The sequence below is a fragment of the Aricia agestis genome, chromosome 1, assembly GCF_905147365.1.
Source record: "Aricia agestis chromosome 1, ilAriAges1.1, whole genome shotgun sequence".
In the NCBI taxonomy this organism is placed as follows: domain Eukaryota; kingdom Metazoa; phylum Arthropoda; class Insecta; order Lepidoptera; family Lycaenidae; genus Aricia; species Aricia agestis.
Window position 1 is genome coordinate 11,906,215 of NC_056406.1, and position 25,588 is coordinate 11,931,802.

A 25,588-nucleotide genomic window follows, 5' to 3' on the forward strand; every position below is an offset into this window, starting at 1 on the left:
TTTATTTTTACACGTCAGTAAGTTTGACACGTCATATTATTTAAATTTACTTCCTCAGTCCTTACCAAACTATTTTGTCCTCGTCAGTGTGATGAAAACAGTTAGTTAACATTTTTTTAATCTCATAAGCCATAATCAAATACTAGTGTAAGAGTTAGCTGCTACTTAAAAAAACATTTAATTTTACAAAATTAATGCTCATATTTGATATTTATAGGTTTCGTAATAAACCTTATTGTTTGATTACAATTCGCAATGACGTAAAAGTCTCTCATTACTTCTTAAATTAAAACGTGACCAGGACACAATCATAAAACGACCAAATTAACACAATTATTGTTTAATATAAAAACTCCGTCACAAATATTTGGTAAACTTTTATAAATAGCTTATCCACGTCATTATTTTAACTCGTGAACGTTGTAAGAACATTGTAATTTGTAAGGCTTTACTTACAAAACCTTATTGTTCTCTAAAGATCTCAATTGTAAATGTCGTTGATCTTTAAATAAAAAAGTGTCGCCACGATTATGTAATTCGAGTCGGTCAAGGCTAAACGTGGCTTAACTTCTGGCCGGTTACTAACTTTTGACAGTGAAATTAGCAACACCTATAAAATATTATAATTCACGCGGTGATTGTGTGACAGCGACCGGTATTCGAAATTCAAAACTATTTTTTTCAAACAATACGCTCACCATACAAACTTGAATTTTGAACATTTTAATTTTTTTTTAGTCCCAATTGTGTGGGTGAATATCAAAACCCGGCAAGTTACACCCATACTCGAAATTGAACTCTTGTCGATTTTAATGAATTTTGTGAGAAAAATGGAACAACGCAGTATATACAAATTAGTGTGGTGAATCCTGAAAGAGCAAAGAAGATGTCTGTGTCAAAAGTTAAAAAGAAAAATGCCGAGAATATAGTTAAAAAAAACATACATATTTCTCTCATTTGCCAAGTTTCGCTTATGGTGGACATACCGGGATTTGATATTTGCCTACGCAATTATCCCACCTTATATTATGTAGGTAATGCTGTTTTGTTATTACTTAACATACCTAGTACCTAACTTAGGTAAGTATTAGCAGCACCCAGCTATATTCTTTCTTCTAGAAATCTAGGGTTTAAAATTTTGTTTCAAACTCAAAACAATACTAGCTAATATGTATCATTTAACATTACTCAAATAAAGAATAGAAAGCACACAAGCTCACAATGTTTTGACAAACACTTTTTACACGTGGTCAAATCGATAATGGTCACTTTAGCCCAGTTATTTCATGAGTTTGATCAAGCGGAATGGCTCGTGTAAACGGTGCAGCGGGGTCAGCGACCTCACAAAAGCATGCCCACGGTCACGATTTTTTCTCGTGATCCGAACTATGAATTAAGAAAAAATCGTATTGATAACTAAGAATGAAAAACTCTGTTATTTCCACTTTTCACAATGGTCCCGACTCACGCAAAAACTGTATGTTTTGTCAATTTTTTATTTAACTTTATTACGTCTTTTAATGGATTGGGGCAACAGTCTTAAATACAAAGCTGATTTTGGAAGTATCTAAATACAATCTCATAAAATTTTCAGAGAGTGTATTAATATAATTATGCTTACAAAATATAGCCAGTTTCTCAGAAGTTGAGGTTTATCTTTTCAATCGTTATAAGTTAACTGATATTGTTTAAACTTCTGTTGCAACACGTTAAAAACAGGCATTTAAATACATTTACTACATGTAAGTTATTTCCTCACAGCGCTTTTTAAACATTTCAAATGCGAGAAAAAAAAGCAAGGGAAACAAGATTAAATTTTATTAGCGAGTTCGGAGCATGCTCGAATAATCGCGAATGGAATGCATTAGTAAAGCCCACTAAAGCCTCACTCCCGACCACAAAACATCCCTTAAAAATTCAATAACATCCCTTAAAATCTTTCAATAAACATAATCGCGTGTCAACGGCCTAACCCCGCGAAGAGAGAAATTTGACGCACCCCCAAACTAACCCCATTGTCGCCTCCATTTTGACAGTGAAAACTGTCAACTGTCAAAAGCAGTCAAGGAGGTTTAAACTATGCGCTCCATTTTCGAACGCTTTTCATATTTGGGCTCTTTTGTTGGCGCCCGACGGGGGACAATCTCCTGGCGAAACGATGCAACGCTGCCTTTGAACTCCCGAAGCGTTCTGTGTAGCTGAGACATTTATTAAATTCTCCTAATGAATGATATAAGTCTTAAGTTTTGAGAATACACAATACTGCGAGATATTAATGTTTTCAGCACTAGTTTTAATGGAGGATAATCTTATTTCATTTGTTTTTTGCTTAATTTTTAACAAACTCTTTTTTAAAGCGGAGGTGCTTTAAAAAAGAGTTTGTTAAAAATCATTTGTATTAAAATTATCGTGGGTATCGCAGACACAATAGATTTTCAATTGTTATGCGGCAGCCGGCTGCCGCTTGGGGATTGATGGATTAATATAATTTTACGCAAAGACATTGCTTATTATAGTGCTTACAAAGTAAGTTGTAAGTGTATTTTTTTTTAATGAAATAAGGGGGCAAACGAGCAAACGGATCACCTGATGGAAAGCAACTTCCGTCGCCCATGGACACTCGCAGCATCAGAAGAGCTGCAGGTGCGTTGCCGGCCTTTTAAGAGGGAATCGGGTAATAGGGGAGTGTAGGGATGGGACGGGAAGGGAATAGGGGAGGGTAGGGAAGGGAAAAGGGTAGGGGATTGGGCCTCCGGTAAACTCACTCACTCGGCGAATTACTACATATTTTTTATTGTTTTAACAAAATGATTAAAATATATAAAATTTTTACTTTAAATTAAATGTAAAACCAGCATCCCATTATTATAAGTTGCGACTCGCGTCCCGTTGCGGTATAAACGTAGGCGTGGTCGACACGTGTGTAGCAACCCTTATCTAAGGGCCGGGTCACACCGCTCCAAATAGCTTTTAAGTTAATTGCTACCGCGAATTTATGGTTGAAATTAAAGTGGGGTGAATTAACTGCTAGTGATTGTTAAGAGCTTTAATACCTACCACATAACATGCTAGTTGCTACTGTTTCGATGAAAATTATGACTTTATTATTAGGCTTCTTATTTTATTAATTTTTTATTTATTTAAATGGCAACAACAACAGCATATGCATTTAAAAATTTACAGTCAATAGTATACAAGAATTTTCAATTGTGATGCTCACACCTTTATAGGCAGCACAACATTCATTTTATAATGTTAACAACAACAACAACATGCAAAATTACATTAAATAGAGTTTAAAAACAGTTAAAAGCACTGACCTAGCTAGTTCTTGTAAACACTGACCTAGCCTAAAGGCTAACCACTAATGTATTAATGGTTAAAACTTTGTCGTTCGATATAATATTATGTAATTAGATTAGATGAAGTATTTTTGGATGTTAACTTTCAAGTTTTGTTCTAAGTCTTTAGATTAGTAACTTTTTAAGCCGAACATTTATGATAAATGTTAAACGTCTCATCTTATTGCTTACAAGAAACTTTTCAGCCAACCACCACAAATCTTTCTTTCTGATGATTACTAATTAGGCAACATTTCCGACTTAAACTAAAATGGCTGTTAAGGGTCGTACACACGCGTCACCCACGTGGCGGGCGGACAGGCCGTGACACACTTACACCGCCTACCGCCTATCTTCAGGGGTGGTTTGACCAAGATCGATACCATGCCTTTGACATTAATTCACCCTAATGTCCCCTCTACAATATTTAACCCAAACAAATTGCGAATCGTTACACAACTTGATATATCGAGCAGAATAATTCGAAATTCAATATTTAGGTTATAACTTATAATATAGGCTTTTTTTGGGGTTCCATAGCCAAATGAAAAAAAAATGGAACCCTCATAGATTTGTCATGTCTGTCTGTCTGACTGTCTGTCTGTCTGTCCGTCCGTCTGTCCGTCCGTATGTCACAGCCACTTTTCTCCGAAATTATAAGAGCTATACAATTGAAACTTTGTAAGTAGATGTAGTCTGTGAGCCGCGTTAAAATTTTGATACAAAAATTGAAAAATTATCAAAAATTTAGGGGTCTCATAGGTACAACTGAAACAAAAAAAAATTTTTTCATCTAACCTATGTGTGTTGTCCACCTATGTGTGTGGTCCACCTATGTGTGTGGTAACCTATGTGTGGGGTTTATGGATAGGTCTTTAAAAATCATATTGAGGTTTCTAAAATATTTTTTTTCTAACCTTAATAGTTTGCGAAAGAGACTCTTCCAAAGTGGTAAAACGTGTGACACTGGCAAACCTTAATTTAACTTTCATTAAATCAACTGAATAATAAAAATAAATCCAAAACCTTTTAATTTCATAGAAATAAACCTTATTGCTGCTGCGGAACCCTTCATGGGGGGGAGTCCAACTCGCACAGTTTGGCCGGTTTTTTAAAGGCAATATTTAGGTTACGTCTTCATGTCATTTATTTTAACCTTATTAGTTTAAATTGTCGCTATAAGGGTTCCGTACCCAAAGGGTAAAAACGGAACCCTATTACTAAAACTTCGATGTCTGTCTGTCCGTCTGTCTGTCAGCAGGCTGTATCTCAAGAACCGGTATAGCTAGATTTCTGAAATTTTCACAGATTATGTGTATCTGAGGGCCATATAACCAACGTATTTTTTTGCTTTTTTATGCTCGATATCAATAATGGCAATAGCCTACCTATTGCCATTATTGATATGTTCACAATACTCAGTTGTATTTATACTTTAATAAGTAATAATTAAATAATTAAGGCTTTTTAATGGTACGGAACCCTTCGTGCTCGAGTCCAACTCGCACTTGGCCGATTTTTTTATATAGTCTACATAAAGTTCAACTGTGAAATAATTGTTAGTCGTTTCACAACTTGATGTGTACAGAATTATTCCAAAATGGAATGTCTAGGTTACTTCATCTTACTAAATTAAATTGACGTAAATTTTGTGCATTTCAATTGTAGTTGATCTCATTATATTTTTGTAGTATAGCCGCATTATCTATTGTAATTAACAGATTCCACATTCGACACACTTCTGTCTCTTGCACGTGTATTTGATCAACTGCTTATGTGTAACAAAAGTGTATTTGATTAAACTATAAAAGTCTTAAGGCGAAGGCACGTTGAGTCCATTGTGAAATAATGTTTTATTAACGAAACAATGAATTAATATATTTCAATATTTACTTTAAAACAATTCGTACGTTTGAGTTATTATTGTTCTATAAAACAATGGTAATTGACGTAGACTTTTGTTATGTAAAAGAAATTATACAAGTTACAAGGTATGAATGTACAAAAATAAAATAATAATTATTTTTTCAGCTATAACATAATATTATATGAGTCATATCCCTGAACATAATTTAATGTATTTTTGATAAGAACATGTCCTCAGGAGTTTACTATAGATATAACTGCAAGTTATGTTACGGTACTTGGTAGCAGCGATACTTTTCAAAATAAACTTGAAATCACTGTATGTTATGTCCATAAATTTTAAGGAGTTTCTTCGATTTTTTATGGATCCTATCATCAGGACATTTGGTAGGATTTAAGTATTAAAAATCAAAATTGGGCTATTACGTAAAATTTACGTAAAATCTTAATAAAAAAACATCAGTATGTTTTTATGTAGTTGCTTTGACTTAAGAACCTGCTCCATTTTCTTGTCAGTGGAAACATAAAAGTGTACAGCAAAGTTCATGGATTTATACGAGCGACTGAAACACTGCCGAAACGTTAACGGAAGTTTTACAACCTTTCGGCAGCTCTTTATTGCACACAAACCATTGAAATATTTACATCGCGTGACCATAACAATAAACTAAATCTATGGTAATAAAAAAACTTACTAGTAGCAAAAATCATAAATTCCTCCAAATTTTCTTGTATAATTCAGAATTTTGTTTCGTATAACCCAATAATGCTGTATCACGATTTCCATATTATACCAGTAGTTTGTTACGGAACGGAAGTGACCAATCGCGTGCGCCGCCGGAAGCCCCACCCCCCACGCCAAACAGCTTCCGGTCACGTGACGTTATTTACATGACAGTCGCGAGCGAGCCGCCATTAGGTGAGGACGTACTGACTACGGAGCATAAGCTTTTGTTTACCCACGAGGAAATGACTTTCATTTCTAATGAAAAATGCAATAAATATTTACACAAAATATGACAAGTAGAATTTATTTCAACCAACTTTATAAATTATCAACGTCATCATATGCAGTACATAATCGAAAAATTACTTCTGCACTTAGCTTCTGTCATGATTAGGTATCGATAGGTAAAACAAATAATTAAAAACCATCCTTTTGTCAAATGATTTCGTCTAGAAGTATGTACAGTAAACAGGTTCCGAGAATTCGTGCTGGTTCTTTCATCCTTCAACCTCCTTCCGTTTATTTCGTAAATTTCAATAGTTGCCAATCGATCGCATATAACACGGTTTGTTAGTTCCATCAACACGAGGGTTTTTACCCGAATGAGTTGCGAAAATACATGCAATGTCATTTGTTGGGATATTTCTGTGCCGTGGAAAATCGTAGCTGAGGGTTAGTGTTGGTCCCGTAATTTTTCACGGGCAATAAAATTTTGATACCATGTGCTTAGTGTTTACAGAGGGTATGGTAAGAAATCGGTATTGAAACAACGATTACATTTATTATTAATGATAATATTATGTAAATAATGGAGATAGAAACACAATATTATGTTAGGATGTCAATGTAAAGGTATAAGGACTGTTAATCATTTCTATTATTACTTCCTAAATCCTGAACATCCTGAAAGTTTAACTGAGTGTCTGTGTTCAACCTGACAATACGTACGCGTCGTTTAGAAATGATTCATAATATGTAACACAGAAATCGTTATATATTTCAGTAAACAAAAACTCTTGGAATATATTAATTAAGACCCCTTCACATAACAATATTCAAAATATCTACAAACAAATTAAACTGTAAATTCCTGTTAATTTACCGTCTATTAGCGGTAACAATGTCGCAAAGCCAAACAAGTTTAAATAGTAATCATCGATCACGAGAGTGTTGAAAAAAACAACTCAATTAATTCAGCAAAGAAAGGGTTAAATTTGGTACGGGGATGCCGCAGAAATGCCACATCAAAGCCTTTTCGGTTTTAATTAAACGATGCTCGAGACTGGCGTAAGAATGTCTGAAAGTTCACTGTTTCCATTCCGGGAGCTTTCTCAAAGGAACTTTCGAACGCTTTCGAAACTGGCAACGAAATTTTTCGTTTTGTCAAAGGCTACTTTTATAACTAAGCGATTTCAGAATAATAACAAGCTTAACGTAAAGTTTTGTAAATAGTTTTCGTTTTGTTCGCGTTGCGGTGTTTTTTTGTTTTTTTAATGTCTATGGGTTTGAGTTAACCAACACGCTTTTTAAGTGCATTTTGGGCGTGCTACAAGTGCTGCAACCGAACATGTAAAGGTTTGGGAATGATTGATAGACAGACTAACAAAGAAAGGAATACAAAAATATCCCTTTCATTAGTCCCGACTCCCGCACCCGGTATCCCTATTCAAACAAACGTATCGGTCAAGCGAAAGAAGGAAGCAATATCGAGTATAAATTGTAATTTCATGCGGACTCCCTAAGCCGCGTTCACAATGTACCTATTTTCACCGGCGTCCATTCACCATTATAACGACCGGCTTCCTCCCGACGTAATATATTAATACGCAAATATAGCCCACTATTGTGCATACGGGATCGATTTAGAAAAGGTCTGACACGGGACAAGAAGGGATTTCCATCCGGACTTTCCCATTCGTTTTGTATACGTGTGTTAAATTTTACGGAAAAGTGGTCATTTACTGTGCTGTCAGGTGTTTTGTGTGATAAGGTGATTTAGGTTGCGAAATGCGAGTGTTGCTTATGTATTTTACTCTAAACCCTTAGGCTACTTTACTCCTGTATAAATAATGTAAGATTGTTTCAAAACGCTTTTAGGCTATTGTTGAAACTAGAGATCGCTCAATGGTCGAAATTCGACCTTAAATTTAATTATCTTCTTCTTTTTGCTCCCCGTAGTGGGCCGTATTGACTATTTCAGATTTAATAAAAAAAACAGCAACCCATTTTTAATTTGACAACAGACTTCAACCATAAACAAAAGAGTATAATTCGTATGTAGGTATAGGCTTGTCATTCAAAAAGATAAGTAATATAGGATAAGTATGCACATTGTGGTGTGATGTGTGTATTCATGTTTTATTTGTTAAAAATAATATTAGCTCGATGCACTTATTTCTCCATATAAACTACAACTGTGAGAAATTTCATGCATCTACGTTTTCCCACGCGCTGTAAAGGAGAACTGTCAAAAATTGCGTTTTTGTATAATGACAGCGTTAGTTCCTTTTTTCGCCACGTGCATTTGAAGCCTTGTCGAAGGTTATGGTTATGGTAAAATATGGCGTCCATTTTTGACTTTAACCAAAGATTTGACATTTTGCATTGTAGTTAAAGTTATAGTTAAAGTTACAGTTATAGTTAAAGTAAGTTGGTACAACCCACCCTTATTTGATATTTCCTATTTAAGGCGGGGATTAATCTCAATCCAAAACGATAACCTTGCACACAACCAAAGACCAAGCGTATACGCATCACAATAAGATTCATTTTAGCTTAGCATAAAACTGTAGTTACTCGGGCGGATCTTTTCTATTTTTCATGTTTTTTTAAATATCTTTGGAAATAAACATTAAGAAACAAAATTGTTCGGTTTAGGACATTTTAATATAGATTTACTAACAATTTATTCAAATAAAATGTATAATTATCCTAATTAATACTTATATTTCGATGAAATAGATTTTTATCGGAGGTGATTTTGTAAATTAATTACAGCCAAAGTATTACGTTTTATTAAAATGTTTATGGTTTAAGGTATTTTAAATATTGTGCTTTATATCTCATATTTTTTAACACTTCGTTATTATATTGGAACTAGGTAAACCGGGCGTCACGGAATAACAAATTGGGGTTTATCCTCGCCTTAAAAACCAAACCCATATAATATGTTGGACACTCGAAATAACCTAATTATACAAAATATGTTCGAAAATAATACGGACGAATGATAATACTGTTGAACACCTCTCAAACACGTCATGCTTAACACAGAATTTTGTACAACAATTTAATAATCAACACGTCACCAGCATTATAATCGATTTAAAAATAAAAATGTGTATGCTAAAAATTAATAAAACTCTCGAAAACTCCGGGGAGAAAATTCATCGTTATTCACGCCAATACCAGACGAAGACATCAGAATACGACGAGATGACAACGAATTTAATTATAAATATAATAAAAAAATCTCCAGCGTCCCTTTCCAGAGCCGACCCATCTCCGTGCATAATACGGGGGTAAACGATTTTGAACTCCATTCCCCCACAATAAGGCGCATCTCCCCGTACGGAGCGGCAAAATGTGGTGTGCGGTTTTATAATATATTGTAGATTCGATTGACGTCGCCACAATGAGGGTGTCTCATATATTTTTTTATTTAAATTTGAATCTTTCACGCGACAAGACGTGAAGTGTCCCATTAAGGGTAATGATGTGGGCCGCTGTCAAATATTACCACCCCTGAGCTGAGTTGACAAAAAACCCTAAAGTGGATAAACCTAATTATTTGATATTTCATCAATTTTATAAATTCGAATTCATATTTTCTCCATTAAACCAACAACACTGCTATTTGACGTTACTAAATGGACTGTTCTTTTAAGTTGGTAACTTTTAAGCCCGTCACAGACTTAGCTATAATATACATATATTAATATACCGTACTATAATATATATTATAGTAGCTAACAGAAATATATATTATATAATTATGAGTGTGCGGTCACGCGAAAATTAGTAAGCATAGAAAATAATTATTTAGTAATATGCCTAGCTATATAAATATTATATAATATAATAATATATAATATATTATAATATAATAATTATATAATATATTATAGCTAAGTCTGTGACGGGCTTTAAGCTATTGCATAGCTTTAATCGCGGGCTTTGAGCGCGGCGACCGAATCATAAATTCCGTAACAAAAAACCTAACAGGCAACAGCCTCCTACTCCGCCCAGCGTAACTGCGGTGCGGCGTTGCCAACGTCGGCACGGTGTTTGTGTGCGTGCGACCAGACGTATGCGAATTATAATTATTAATTGTATAAGTTCTTATAAATGCTGTGCTTTACCGCGGCAGTCCCCGAGTGCCACACGTATTTCAATCCGAAAAGTCAGAACTCAAAATATCCATGAATCATAATTTTCGTCAGCTTATTTGTAGTTTACGCTTCACACTTAGAAATAATAGCCCCAGCCTCACTACAAATGGCCCCGGAGGTCCATTGAGCCCGGGTCCGGCATCCCCGGAACTCGGATTGGAGTGCCAATTAATTATTTCATTGTGCCATGAATAATCCTGCCCACTATTAACCGGTCAGCTCCTTCGAGGTGTTTATTAAACCGCAGTTGATCTCGATTCTCGGGGGATTTGGTCTGGTGGCTTTTGATCTTGGTATGAGTTATAACCCGTCAATAGTTATAATTATATTGTTAATTAATAATACTCATTTCATTCACAATATTTCATTTCATTTCATCCCATTGTCGCAAAGCATGTTGTATTTCACCTTTCATTGGAACCCATTTCATCCATAAAAAACTGTGCTGTATTTTGTATTAAATGTGATTCTGTTGGTGAATAAATAAATAAATAAATAAATTATTGTTTGTCAAAAGGTAGCAAGTAGAAATAATGTTATAAATTATAATGCCTTTCCGATTACTGATTTTAAGAAAGGTGGAAAACTTTTGTGGACATCTCCAATAATAAATGTGCACACCGCACATAAATATAAAATAACACAGTGTATTTAAGCTACCTTAGACAATAACATTATTAATAGATACTGATGTCGATACTAGTAACAAGTCTCATTTTAATTAGCCTTTACATTTGGATGAGATGCCTAAAACCTAATGTTTTGTATGATATCGTGATATGATACGACGGTTTACGTAAATGGTTCTATTTTGTAACTAAAGTGCAGCTCAGAATTTCCGCCTTTGCACAAAACGCCGTTTAAAAAGTAAAAATGACACGTTAATTAAATGTTAATTCCGCAGGTAATAAAGTTCGCGCGAACTCTTCTGGTTCATGGGAAAATGCTATTTTCAAAATACACTTTTTATAACTAGTGTGAACATATTTAATGACGTTTTCCGGACATTTAGTAGTCGTGTGTGAAGTCTCAATGAGCGTGTATTAGCCGGCGCGCTTAAAATATTAACATTTTCCCACATAGGTAACGGCAATGCTAAATTCCACGCTTTTTGTTGATCTATTTCAAAGGTGGAAGATGCAGGCGTAAAAAAAATGATTTTTTTTTGTTACGGAAAATGAATAAGGCATAATCTTGTCTGGGTAGATATCACATCGTACTTAAAGCAGAAATTTTGAGTGAATGTTACACGCATTATAGAAAAGATTTTGATAAAAGTTTAGGCTCTAGTTTAACACACATACCTATATATTGTTATCTCAGAACTTCCATTGTTTCCCGAGGATTTACGCAGATGGAGCCGCGGGCCAAATCTAGCAGCCCATTTTTAAAATTTTTTCGTACACTTATTTTTAATTATAAACCCAGTTTAATAATATTCTGTCTTGTCCCCAGGTATGGCGGGAGGCAGTATGACGCAGGCGATGGGCGGCTACTACGGGGCCGCGTATGGGCCGCTGGGGGCCAGCATGGCAGCGGCCGCGGCGGCTGCGGCCCAGCAGAACGCCATTTCTGCAGCACTGACACCAAACCCACAGGTAAACTTGTTATTATTGTAAATTAATAAATAGCTAATTAGGCATATCCAATATCCATCTATGCGTTTACATCGTTGCTCCAGCACGCCTAGCATGACCATTATAAAGAAGATATTATCTACATTGGTATAATAGACAAAGTGGCAGATTAACTACGGAAATCTGCGGGGCTAAAATGGAGAATCATATTATGTATTATGAATCATATTAATATAATTCATTTTTTTCTAAATGGCAAGTGGTCACTTTGCTTGCAATTCATATTATGTCTAGGAATTCGCACAACTTATTTGACATTCGTCAGTTTGAAAGTTTTGACAATTCGTTTTCTGAATTGATTTGAGAGGAATTGCAAAATGTGATCATTTTAGGTCCGCTATACTGACACATTTCTGTAAATTCTCAGATGAATGAAAACTGAAAAAAATATTATAAGTAAATGCCTAGAGACTGCTCTAAAATATGTCAGTGTTTCTTTTCTTTTCCACTTCTACTTTGAATAAATATACGAATAAAAACGTAGGAGATAATAGTCAGGGATAATCGGTCTAATTAAATAAAGCTAAAACAACAGAAATATAGAAATAATAAATTACTACGCAGCGGTTATAGGTAGCTCGAATGCTGTAAGCTCTACAATATTTTGGTTGATGAGATCTTTTGTACTTTTGAATGCATTTCGCAAGCTACTTTTATAAAAAATCTGTGAAAGTTATCTTTTGATTTACCGACGAAGATCATTATCGAGTTTTTCTAGTAGTGATGAGCGAATTTCAAAAAGGCGTTAAAATTTAACAACCGTGTAAAACGGGTAATCGGAAAAAAGCGTAAAATGCATTAAGAGACCGCCATATCTAATAAGATGCAAAATGATGATGTAGATCCCGACAGATCATAATTGGCCGGTGAAATTAACCGAAAACATGACGAGCGGTTCATTAGATTAGCCGGAAATATAATATGCGTGTAATGAAGTAGGAGTGAATTTACTCTATATTAGCGCCGGGAAACTTGGACGATTGGTCACAGTACCCAGATGGCGATATATGATTTTTTTTTTACTATTTTCGGGCCTGTTTCACCACTCCCTGATAAAGTACCGGATAGGCTATCCACAACTTTTTTGACAGATTATCCATGCTCTATCTGACATGTTAAGTGGTGAAAAGCCTATCAGATACTTATCAAAAAGTGGAGAAACAGGCTCTAACTGTCAAATAAGTTGCGGATAGAGTAGACTTTAGAGTACCTAAGTACATATTGATATTGAGCAAAAAATAGCAATAAAGTTATGTTTGTAACTTGTATCATGTATGGGAGCCCCCCTTAAATATCTAATTTATTTTGTTTTTAGTACTTATTTGTTGTTATAGCGGCAACAGATACACACAATCTATGAAATTTCAGAAATCTAGCTATATCGGTTCCTGAGATACAGCCTGGAGACAGACAGACGGACAGACAAACATCGCAGTCTTAGTAATAGGGTCCCGTTTTCACCCTTTGGGTACGGAACCCCAAAAACACCACACATAAACTCAAAATTTTAACACTTAAGCGCATAAAACCATACCACACCATACCGTCTACTAGTGTTATACAAGATAGTTATTAATTTAACGCCAACACCTCCGCTTCCCCGAGGGTAGGCCCTTGCTAATTATTCCGTGACGACTCACCGCTCGCGCTCCCGGTAAACAAAGACAAGAGGGGCCCAGCTTTCGGCGCTCCAGATTACCATTCGTTCCGGTGTGGTATACATTATTTTGGGAATTCTAGGACAAGTATAAACTTGTTCTTGAATTCAACATATTAAGTATGCCTATATAATTGCTAGTAGGTATTGCTAAGAACATTTACAACCAACATTAACAAGATAAACAGAATAACTGCTCAAACGGTTGTTACTTGTTACACTTCACTTTTACGGAACGGACGCCTAAAAATATTTAAAAGCACTAAGATTTTTGACCGCATCCTCTAAAGGCAAGGAGGTATTAGGTACATAATCATACATAATATCACGTGACTATATTATGTGTTCATGCTCTCGATTTAACTGCGGGTCTAAAATGGTCGCTTTGGAGAATCATAATATGATTCATTTTTTTAAATCGTAAAATGCAAGTCTGCTTGCAATTCATGTCTAGAAATTCCTGCTAATTTGACATTTGTCAGTTTGACAGTTTTGGCAATTCATTTGCTGAATTGATTGAGAGGAATTGCTAAATGTGACCATTTTAGCCCACTGTTAAATTTTTTTAATAGTACTTCAGCTGGACAACTTTGCATCTATAAAACCTTCTAAAACTACTATCATCTGCCTTTTCTATTCCTGCATTCGCGTACAGTGTTGTCACATTCGTTTATTAAAGGGATTGAGTCGTAATGAGAATATTAATCTGTATATCTCCTCTGTTTCGGTTTGTTACCCGCCACAATTTTAAGTATTTCATGTAACGATCGTTGAATCCTTTAAAAGATTTTAAGAGATTAAATTTAATGATACTTATTCTGTATAATAGGCAAGTATATAGTAGGTAAGTAGTAAAAAATCGGCCAAGTGCGAGTTGGGCTCGCGCACGAAGGGTTCCGCACCATTATAGAGCAAAAATAGTAAAAAAAAATGATTTTTGTATGGCTGGCTCCCCCTGTAAGGGGAGCTCCCCCTTAATTATTAATTTTATTTAAATTTTATTATTGATTATTAAAGTATAAATACAATCAATGCCATGATGACAAATGAAAGTGCCAATCTGTTGTCATCATTGATACCGAGCAAAAAATGTTTGAAAAATCACGTTTGTTGTATGGGAGCCCCCCTTAAATATTACATTTATTATGTTTTTAGTATTCGTTGTTATAGCGGCAATAGAAATACGTAAATAATCTGTGAAAATTTCAACTCTCTACTCTCCAGCTATTACCGTTCTTGAGTTACAGCCTGAAGACATACAGACAGACAGACAGACGGATAGATAGGACAGACATCGAAGTCTCAGTAATAGGGTCCCGTTTTCACCCTTTGGGTACGGAACCCTAAAAACGATCTACAAACCTCATGAGCTAAATTTTTCATCCATAAAACTTTAGTACCTGGATGACCGAGCTTTGCTCGTTATAGCAAACACTCATTGACTTCGTGTTACTTAATAACGCCATCTGCTGGTCGTTAAAACAATTAGTTGCTTGTAAAATAGTATTATTATCCGCCAATAGATGTCAGGAAGAGTCATATTTTTCAGTTTATCGACTATCGATAAAACACGAATAAAAAGATCGATTTATCGCCCCGGAAACCCGCTATATACTAAATTTCATGAAAATCGTTGGAGCCGATTCCGAGATTCCAATTATATATATATATATATATATATATATATATATATATATATATATATATATATATATATATACAAGAATTGCTCGTTTAAAGATATAAGATCTTCCATCACATACTTATGCTATAACTTAAATACTATACATATAACTTAAATCGCTAGTTTCTTTTAAAACAATTTAGCCACGTTATTAACGCTACTTTGTATAATTTTCTTGCATCTTCTACGAATAGGAAAATAACATAGTTAACTGAAACCATAAACAAACTCAAGGAGGCGCATAAAAATCAAAACGTCGAGTTACATTGCACTCGTGGAAACCCTCGAACAGACCTTCGAGATTATTCTAAGCGAATTCTAATCGATTAAGGCCCTTACACATGTACTTATAAAAATAAGTCGCGCCCTCCCGGGGGAGAGCCCCCAAATCCTCGATCTTCGCTCCTGTGACGTTTAATCTGCCCCTGACGTGTGGACTGTTTAAGGCATTGTTAATGATATAATTACTTTTTGCTCGCTTAGCGTTTACCAAGCAGATTATCCTAAGACAAGAAAAAATGTAGGTAATTTTGTTTTCTTATAACTCATATTTCATCATAATGTTACCTACGTTCACCAATACTTTGGTACTAGGTCTACGTATACTTCGGTCGAGTGATTATCGCACTCTTTTATCATGGTACAATTTTTTGCAGAAAATAATTTCGTTATGTCCTTTCCCGAGACTCAAAGTACTTCTATACATAGAGGTAACGGACAGATTATTAAAAGTATAGGGCATACCTAAAAAGGGACTTAAAAACATAATCGGATCGAATAAGATAGCGCTCCCATTTAGTAGTTCTAGGTATAGTACCCAACACTCAACAGACTTATTATGTTGTAAGCTTGTGACCCCTATAGACAGCTTTAGCATTAGTATTGAAACGTATTGAAACAAAACTAAGCGTAAACACAGAACTTTCCAATGCACATATCGATGTAGATAATAATCAATAAATTGAATCATTTAATTGAATGCGTGATACAGACAACGAGTGGCTATCGGCGATCACAACTCCAAATACGATCCAACAACTTTTCAAGTTCGGTAGCATTATTCATATCATAGGGTTGGTACTTGTAGAAATTAGGATTTCTAGAATGTTAAAACTTTCTTCTTTGCACATAATTATGCATCCACTTCAGGACAATTATTGCTGTAGACAGCACAAGAGATTGTTATGGATAAAAATGTTTACAAAATAAAATATGAGGATAAGTTATTTCATGAAAAATAGCAATAAACAGTAGATAACTGTTTGATGAAACAGTTCACATCTGTGCTATAATTTTTGTGGTTCAATTTGCTTAGAGCTAATAATATTTTTAATTGCTTTAGCTTAACCGTGACCAATTAATGATGGAGCTTAATTAACTCGAAAATATTTTTTACGAAAAGGATATTTTCAGTAGCGGCAGCCCTAGCATCCCCTCCGATCAATCAGGATCATTGTACCACCTTAATAGACTCCGAACTATCGGATGAAAACGCACTTTTTTCGATTAACGTATCGAATCAGACCCTAAACTCGATAGAAAACAATATAATCAGCTACCATTCAACACATGGTATCAACACGAATTTGGCCGGTATTAAAAATAGTGACTGGCCATTTTCGCGGCCAGGTATGGAAACGTTTTAACGAACCATTGTGACTCCGATATTCGATTACATTGATCGATGATTTATTCGGCACTGTTTATTGGGCTTTCACGGCTGTTATGCAATTGGGTTACCGTTTTCCGAAAGAAATTTCACGCTTTAATAACGCTATGTTTTACAAGCGCTGCGTTGCAATCGCAGCCTCTTTTTCTTGGCTACATTGCATTCCCCAATTAACACAAGCTTGTAATGCAAAATGTTATACAAAATATCATATTTCGCTTCCTACATTTTGGATACCTAAAAATATTATTCGGCTTCACCGCATACTCTTTCCTATCTACTTTTTATTCTGGAACAGTCACAAACATTTATCCGTATACAACATTGATTTCTCGCATTCAAAATGCAGAGCCTTTATAATTCAAGAATAATATAAGTCGTTGTAAGGGCGGCAGTAAACCCTACGGTTGATGTCGAGTTGTCGGCCTAATCCTGATTTAGCGCATAACCGGCGCGCTCGCCGCGCCCGCCTCGCTCGTACGTTATGCGGTAACGGGCTGGACGCAAACCGAATACCGCATCAAAATACCATACAATTATTAATAAACAACATTTTAATTATAATGTACACGAAAGTAATATGCTGCATACTTTATAAGAATGAATTAAATGTTTGTCAGATGGAAATTCAAATTATTTCTTGGTAGTCTTAAGGCTTGCAACAGTAACTTTTATTATATTATAAAATAAGAACAGAAGTTCAATGTACAAGGTGCACAGAATAAATAACAACAAGAACCGAAGTCGACATTTTCCCCAAAATACAGTGTGAGACTGACTTCATTAAAAATTTAAAACTCGGAACATTTTCGATGGCATTGTTAAATTTGATTTGTGTATTTGAGCGTGTAAGGCACAATACTGTAATAATCTTTTCATGTGTCGTATTTTATCGGATTTTCTTTCATGTCATAAAATAATAATAATATAAAAAGTAGGATTAAGTTCATTATGTTTTATGCTGTGCATTGGCCGTGTTAACTTTAATTCGGTGGAGCAGGTAGATTGAAATATGAAATAAATATGTTAAAATATATGAGTCTGGATTCCATGTTATAATATACATACATTTAAAAAATTCTATACAAGTTGCAGATGCATTAACCAAGATTTATGAATTGCTCATAAATTTCGCCTTTGTTCAGTTTCTAGAAAATATTTTGAAATAACAGTTTATCATTTCAGATCTTAAATATTATCAGTTACGTCATGCAAGTAGCGAGTATATTAAATCATGTAATTTTTCTTGTAGGCCAAAGTGTGTATCCCAAAGTGCTCAAAATGGAAACCCAAACATGGAAATGAGCAAAGCAATAAAGCCTTATCTTTATTTTCAGGTGGCTTCTTCCATGGACGTCTCAAAATACTCAATCGAGGACAAATACAGAAGTTACGGCATGTACCCCGACCCGTCGCGGAGCTACCTGGACTCGGCGGCGCTGTCCAAGGCCTACATGTACATGGACCAGCAGCAGCAGAGGCCGTATCCGATGGACATCAGCAAGATGTACTCCGAAGCGTCGGCAGCTGCTATGGCGGGGTTAAGCAGCGCAGTAAACTCTGCAGCCAGCCTATCCCCGAGATCGCCCGCAGAATCGCCCGACACGCAGAAGCACCAGGAGCGTGTCGAGGGCAGCTCGTCATCAGGGTCCAACCCCTCGCCGTCGCTGCCGTACTACCAGTCGTCGTCGAGTCTCCTCATGCCGCAGTACCCGGCCCAGTATCCGCAGAATACCCAAGGTGGGCCGGAGTTCAGGCGGCCCCTGACAGTCATATTTTGACCTGACGCGTACTAAGATGACTCATCCCCGTTTCATTTGACGAATACATGCTTCAGTGAGGGTCAATTTTATTATCAAAATATATCTCCAATTTGTTGGTCCGAGCAAATACGTATTAACCCCTATATTGATGCCATTCGTGTAGAATAGTGTTCAATATACAAAATCTAGTCCTAATTTCATGAATGTTTTCTACGGCAAAACTTTTAGTTTTTTGTAGAAATCATAGTTAAATCTTGGGCAAATAAAATACGTCCTTGCAGAGATAATTTTGAATGAAGACGTCGCTTGATTACTATCAACCGATGACTTCGATATTTGACTAAAATTTTATTTGGATGATCACTATTTGGACCAAGTATGAAATGTTTTAATTTAATCTTAAATTGCTAGTTACGTGATATGCGTAACTTGTGATTATGTAAAGTTCCTCTTTATTTTTCCATTGTAGATTTATAGTCAAAACTCATAATTGTTATTCTTACATTCCAATTTGTGTATCTATAAATTAATGTAAATATTATATTAGATTAATTATTATCTAGATGTTGAGTTACTAGGAAAAGAGAAGTTTGGGTAACATTATAAAGTTATTTACTTATCTATTTGAAAATTTGATCATCTCTTTACAATTTCTCTTCTTTTGGTAACTTAAAATCTTGAACCTTTAAGTCCAATCCACAACGACTTTATCTTTGTAAATATTTTGTAAATTAAGGTAAATATTTAATGACGATGTTTAAATGTGAAATGAGAAACAGAAAAAATGAGGAATAAAAAGAACTTTGTAATTTTTGTGCGTATGAAAACTCTACGAATATTTTTCGGTTTTGCTTTGTATTACATTATAAGACCGAAAACCTATTGCATTTATTAGATGCCATATATTGTTGTATGACTTTGTTAGTTGTTTTTTGTAGAGATCAATTTATCTACCATTTAATTTAAATGAAACGTTTCATGATCTTATTTTTGAATTATATAAGTGCCGAAAAGACTTTTTGCCCTCTTTATATTAAGTATATTTAATTTAAATATTGTTTTACTTTCGTAAAACTGAATATGAAAAAAGTAATCTGTTTCGATATCAACTATGGTTATAAACCATGAGACGACTCATAAAATTATATATCAAATGTCACTGTTAGTATGAATTTTAATGATTCGTCTAATGGCTTGGACCAATATGATAAAATGTAACTTTATAACATCTGAACACTCAAAAAGTGTGATTTATTTTCATTATGATTCTATTTTATTACTCTCTGAAAGACTGAATAAAAAAGATTTGAAAAAGCTAACAGATCGAGAAATCTTACAAGTATTTTTCCATTTGAAAAACTAAGGAATTGAGTTCAATAAGTTTATGTTCAACGTCCATAGTAGCGTTTATGAAGATGAACAATTAAAATATAACAACTTGAATTACGATTGTATTAAAATGGAATGAAAATGAGAATGTTGCTGTACATTGTTAGAGTAAGGCGATTCGTTTATTGTAAAGTGACAAATAGAGAAGAAACTAGATTATCGATAGATCATTGTGCTTAAATCATGTAATTTAAAATTAAATCTTTAAAATTCATTTCTGTGGTTTTACTCATATAATTTTAAACTTTACCCATTAGATACATACTTAGAAAGTGAATCCTAAGCTGGCAATAAAAAGAGGCACACTGTACATAAAGACGTGGAATAAATAGGGCCCTTACATACATATCAAAATATGGAACATTGGCAGTGAAAAAAATCTGAATATTAGAAAAAAGCGCATTTTTCTAAGATATGAATCTTAAATAAAAGCGCATAAAGCACCTTTTTCAACAATGAAACAGTATTTTAAATGTTTAAAATTATAAATGAAACTCGTAAAGCAAAAGCAAAACAATAAAATGCTGTAACATAAAATATTTACAGTGTAAATAAAGCACGAAATGATATCGTATTTAATACAATATTGACATAGGATTATTATCATTCATGGATATTATTCATTGTAATTTTAAAGCTACACCGTTGCTCGCAATTTGAAATTTTGCTGCTAAAATAATAAGTGTTCCCCAAAAAACCTCTTAAACATTAAACCCAGTATAATGACAGTCAAAATAATCGTTCCTCACTTTTTAGTTCAAATAAAAATCTACTATAAGGCACGGTTGAATGCTCCCCTATGTTTTTTAATAAAATATGCGCACTCGATAGATATCATTGCTCGCACAAGGGTAGTGATTTGGCAGAAAGTAAACAACTGGGCTGTCTTTTGTGAGGCGAAATACCCTGGAACAACATAAACAAAGGGCCCTCTTGTAATGGGTAGGTGAGAATATACATGCTGTTCCAATAATCATTATTTTAAATAATTAATTAATAGAAGCGAATTGTAATTTTAACCATAATATTAAGTTTAGCGAGTAAATCAAACAACTGAGGAAACCTGAGGGATAAAACTATCTATAGGTATTTTCCAAAATTGCCTCAATGTTTTGTGCTGCTTCACGGTAAACTACGTAGATAAGGTTTTCATGTTTTTTTTTTGACTGTATGTGTTGATTATCCGACAACCTTATGTCTTATAGGAAAAATACTTGCATCCTTTTTTTCCTCCGGTGCGCGTCGCTGTTGTCAGTGTTCTGGCTTCGTTACTTATTGCTTTTCGCCACTTGCTCCACTATCTTCCTCGTAATCTTCATGAAAGTCGGTCTGCGTTTTTTATTCTTCATTAATGGTATCTGTTGTTATGACTTCGTCTATTTCTTCTTCTGTTTCCCTTCTAAGTGTTCCATAAATGGGACATTCTGTGAAGCAGTGCAGAACTGTTTGAGTTGTTAAGTTGTCACATTTGCACGCCTTGCAGTAGGTAGGGTAAAAATAATTTAATGAAAAGTAAGGTTTAAACTTTACAATAAATATGAAACAATGTTTTTTAAAAATTATTTCTTATTATAAAATTTCCAGTTTAAAAACAACATTCTAGAACAATAATATAATTAGAACATTCTGTATAGGTACCCTCCCCACACGGTATTATGATAAAACGAAGAAAAATAAATAAAATCAACGGTGTCGGATGCAGGCGCGCGATTGTTGTCTTTACAAACAGTATTTTAACTAATATACACACCCCGGTTCACTTCGGTGCTTTGACACTTGAAAGTACTAAGCCCATAAAAAACTATTAAGTGGTCGGTAGTAGAGGGTGGAGTCGTACGAGTAATTTTTATGAAAACTAACAAATAACAGACCAATGGCCTGAGATGAGTATAACTTACTAAGCAGAGATTGGACAGCCTCAAACTCAGTTCAGTATCAGTTTGTGGTCTAAAGCGTCTACACTCTACATCATCCACATTAGTCCTTCTGTACCCTCGCAAGGTTACCAATACTCAATGCAAGCTACGTTTTACTGTCGTTTTACACTAACGCGACGCTGGACCCTCTCAGTCTCTTTCAGAAACTTCTCTTTTAGGAGAATTTTTCATTTTCAGAAACTCAAAAAGGAAAATTTTAAATTATCCAAAAAGTAGGCTCTACTTCTGTCAGTCTTCCGTAATATTTATTATTTTACGGAAGACTGACTGACTAGCATTTAAACGACTAATGAACATTGCAACTTACATAACAATAACATCGATTTCGATTTCCAGTGTAATTGCTAACACGTTCCACACCGCGCTACAAGTCAAAGTGTATTGTGCGGAGAAAATTAACGTTACTAGGAACACTAATCAACGGAAAATTGTATTTACTAGCAAATGTCAGACTGTATTGATTGAGTTCTATTCCTACAAGCGTTTGCGACTAGATGGCGAATAAACTGTTAACTTTTGAAAAACATTATTTAATTAAAACTCTAATCTATAAGTTGAATAGTAGAGACAGTCTTGGCGACAGTTTTTAAAATGTATGTTTTTTATTGTTTGAACGTAGGTCAAAACCTTAATCATTTGCAGCGTATGTAGGATTTTCGTAAACAAAAGTTGTAAAACAATACTATTTTTGAATTATATTATTAATATTCAGCAGTTTGAATCTATGTTTATTTTACCACAAAGATGAAAATTGTTGTAACTTGTTGTAAATTATTGGTGTAACGAAGAAAATTGCTATTTTAAAGGACAATAGCTGACCACCGCCGCCTTATCTTTTGACAGTGAATGTCAAATGTCAAACGCCACGTGGCGGCGCGTGCGTTTTAAATTGTTATCACGGATTTTGACAGGCCAACGTCAAAATTGAAACTGGGAAATAAAGTTCCTTTCATATGAAAATGGGGTGTGAGGTAGTCGGGAAATTAGAAAAATAGATAATGTGTGGGTAGGCTTACAGTATCTTATTATAAGTAAGTTGGTTATTTATAAAATACTATTTTAGTTTATTATACAACTTGCTATCATTTATTTCTCAAAAGAGATAAAACTTGCATTAAATAAATGCATGATTGACATTATTGCCGATTTCCATCGGTGACAATATCAATTCCCAATAGTAAGTAGGTATAACATTATAATAGTGCCCTACTAGATTTCCTGAGATTTGTTTGGCATGCGAAAATACATTTTGCACTACAATACTCCGACTCAAACTTTTTATTTTTCGAGCATTCCTAACAATTCCCCTCCAATGCTCCGAATAACGAAACAAAACTTAACAACTAATAAATTGTCAATGTCAAACTTAAAAATCGATGTGAAAAAGTTGGTCGAGTTTTGGAAAAACACATAATTTACGGAGTTGACAGGCAACCGTGTTCGGGGAATGTTTATGAAAAACAGCCATTGTGTCGCCCCAGAGGACTTTAAAACCCCTCTACCTCCAAGATTATACCCTCCTCCTGCAATTGATTACGCCTGTATTGTTTGATTATTGACATTTCTTTTTGTCCGCCATGACAGACATATTCTTGGGAAATGGAATTCTAGTTTGGAAATTGATATACCGTACGATAAGATTGAAAACTTCATACAAACATTCGATTCCCGTTGTTGACGCGTAGTAGAGCAAATAAATAAATCTGTTGTGAGTTTTAAAGATTGAGTAAGTACCCGCTTTACTTACTTTGTTACCCGTTACGTTTTTGAAGTTGCTTGCTTACTTTTAATATCAGAAAAGCTGTTACATTTTAGCAATCGAACCAAAAAAAATTTTTTTGCAAAATAATCTTTGTGATCCATACAAAAGCAAACCGTGAAATCTAACAACTATAACGGATAAACAATATCTGTTTGCATACATTTCATTTGTATAATAGATAGGGCGTGAATCGCGGAGTAGTAATTAAATCTGCAGCACGCGCGAGATAGCATCGGTGGCGTCTGTCTGCCGTCGGAGAGGGGACGCCAGCCAATAAGCTTGTTAGCGATTCATCACTTTACATATTACACTGCTACTGGTATAACTCCTGGCTTATTTTATAACATGTTTCAGGAGCTAAGGTACTAACTTAAAACACAGGTTTTTCTTACAGTTTTTTATTGAGGAATTTTGATCCGAAGATATGTAAATTTCATTTTAAAACAGGATCTTCTTGCAAAAGTTTCAGAAAAAAATCTGTATCCATAATTCTATACTAATATTATAAAATATGCGAACGTGTATCTGTCTGTCTGTCTGTTACCTCTTTATGCCTAAACCGCTAAACCAATTTTGCTGAAAGTTACGGGGATACATTGAGATTCGGGAAAGGCCATAGGGATACTTTTTATCCCGGAAAAATGTACGGTTCCCGCTCAATAAACAAATTTTGGCACATTGGAGTTGCGGGCATCGACTAGTATAAAATAATGGATAAGTTTCGAGTTTCGACGGAATATTAGTTTCATTATCTAAATTCTAATTTTGGTACCGACTCAATCGACTACTCTCTACTGACTCTACCTCTTTATAACATCGACTGTATAAGGAAACTAAATACAAATTACAATACACTATAGTATCATATATTCTGGCACACCTAGACTGAATCTAGACCATAACTAAATTCTAACAGCCGCTGACAAATGACAATAGCGGTGCGAGCTCTAACAATATTTCGTACTGCGAGTCCTTTTGTCCGCATTGTATGATGTGATGTAACTTTGTATACAGGTAGTATAATACTGGTACGTACAGAATTAAGGATGTTATGTCATTAAGTACTAACAACCTGTAAATTTGGATAGCTGTCTAAAGGTATCAGGTGGACTTTCAAACAAATACTCTACGCTCTACGAGTTTAATGCTCTAGTTTATTTTTTTTATTCAAGTAAACGTGACATCAATAACTGTTTTTTTTTAAGATTTTATTTAACTTGCTCTGTATGTATGTAAGTATATGTTACGGTGTAATTTAGGAACTCAATTTTATAGTAGATATATTTAACCGATTGAGCTAAAATTTTGCATACGCTTTTAGTTTGGATGACCATGCACGATAAGGTATGTGACATCACGCTAAATCCAATATGGCCGACCATCCAAGATGGCGAAATAATTATTTTCTATGCAGTCCTACAATATGGATATTAAACGAAAGGGCTTTTTGAGAGTAACTCAAAAACAAATGTAATTTCATTCTACATCCAACATGGCAGCTCATCCAAGATAGGGGAATAGTTACTTTTAATGCACTTCTGCAATATGGGTATCAAATGAAAGGGGTCATTGAGAGTAAAGTGAAAAATAATATTCAAGTCGTGTCGTGTCGTGCGTGTCATGTCGTGTCTTGTCGTGACGTGACGTGACGTGAAGTGTCATGTCGTGACGTAAACCTGACGTTACGTGTCGTGTCGTGACTTTACGTGACGTCACGTGACGTGACGTTACGTGACGTGACGTTAGGTGACGTGAAATGACGTGA

At 34.8% G+C, this 25,588-nt stretch overlaps 1 protein-coding gene across 1 annotated transcript in view; it reads left to right on the forward strand.

Annotated features, from left to right (window-relative positions):
- Positions 1-19,324, forward strand: part of LOC121727980 (transcription factor Sox-21-like) — a 51,754-nt gene extending 32,430 nt beyond the window's left edge. Inside the window, exons 4-5 of the mRNA XM_042116068.1 lie at positions 11,781-11,923; positions 18,310-19,324. Coding sequence (XP_041972002.1) covers positions 11,781-11,923; positions 18,310-18,753 — 587 coding nt within the window. The 3' untranslated portion in view covers positions 18,754-19,324. The remainder of the gene's footprint in view (positions 1-11,780; positions 11,924-18,309) is intronic.
- Positions 19,325-25,588: the final 6,264 nt, after the last annotated feature.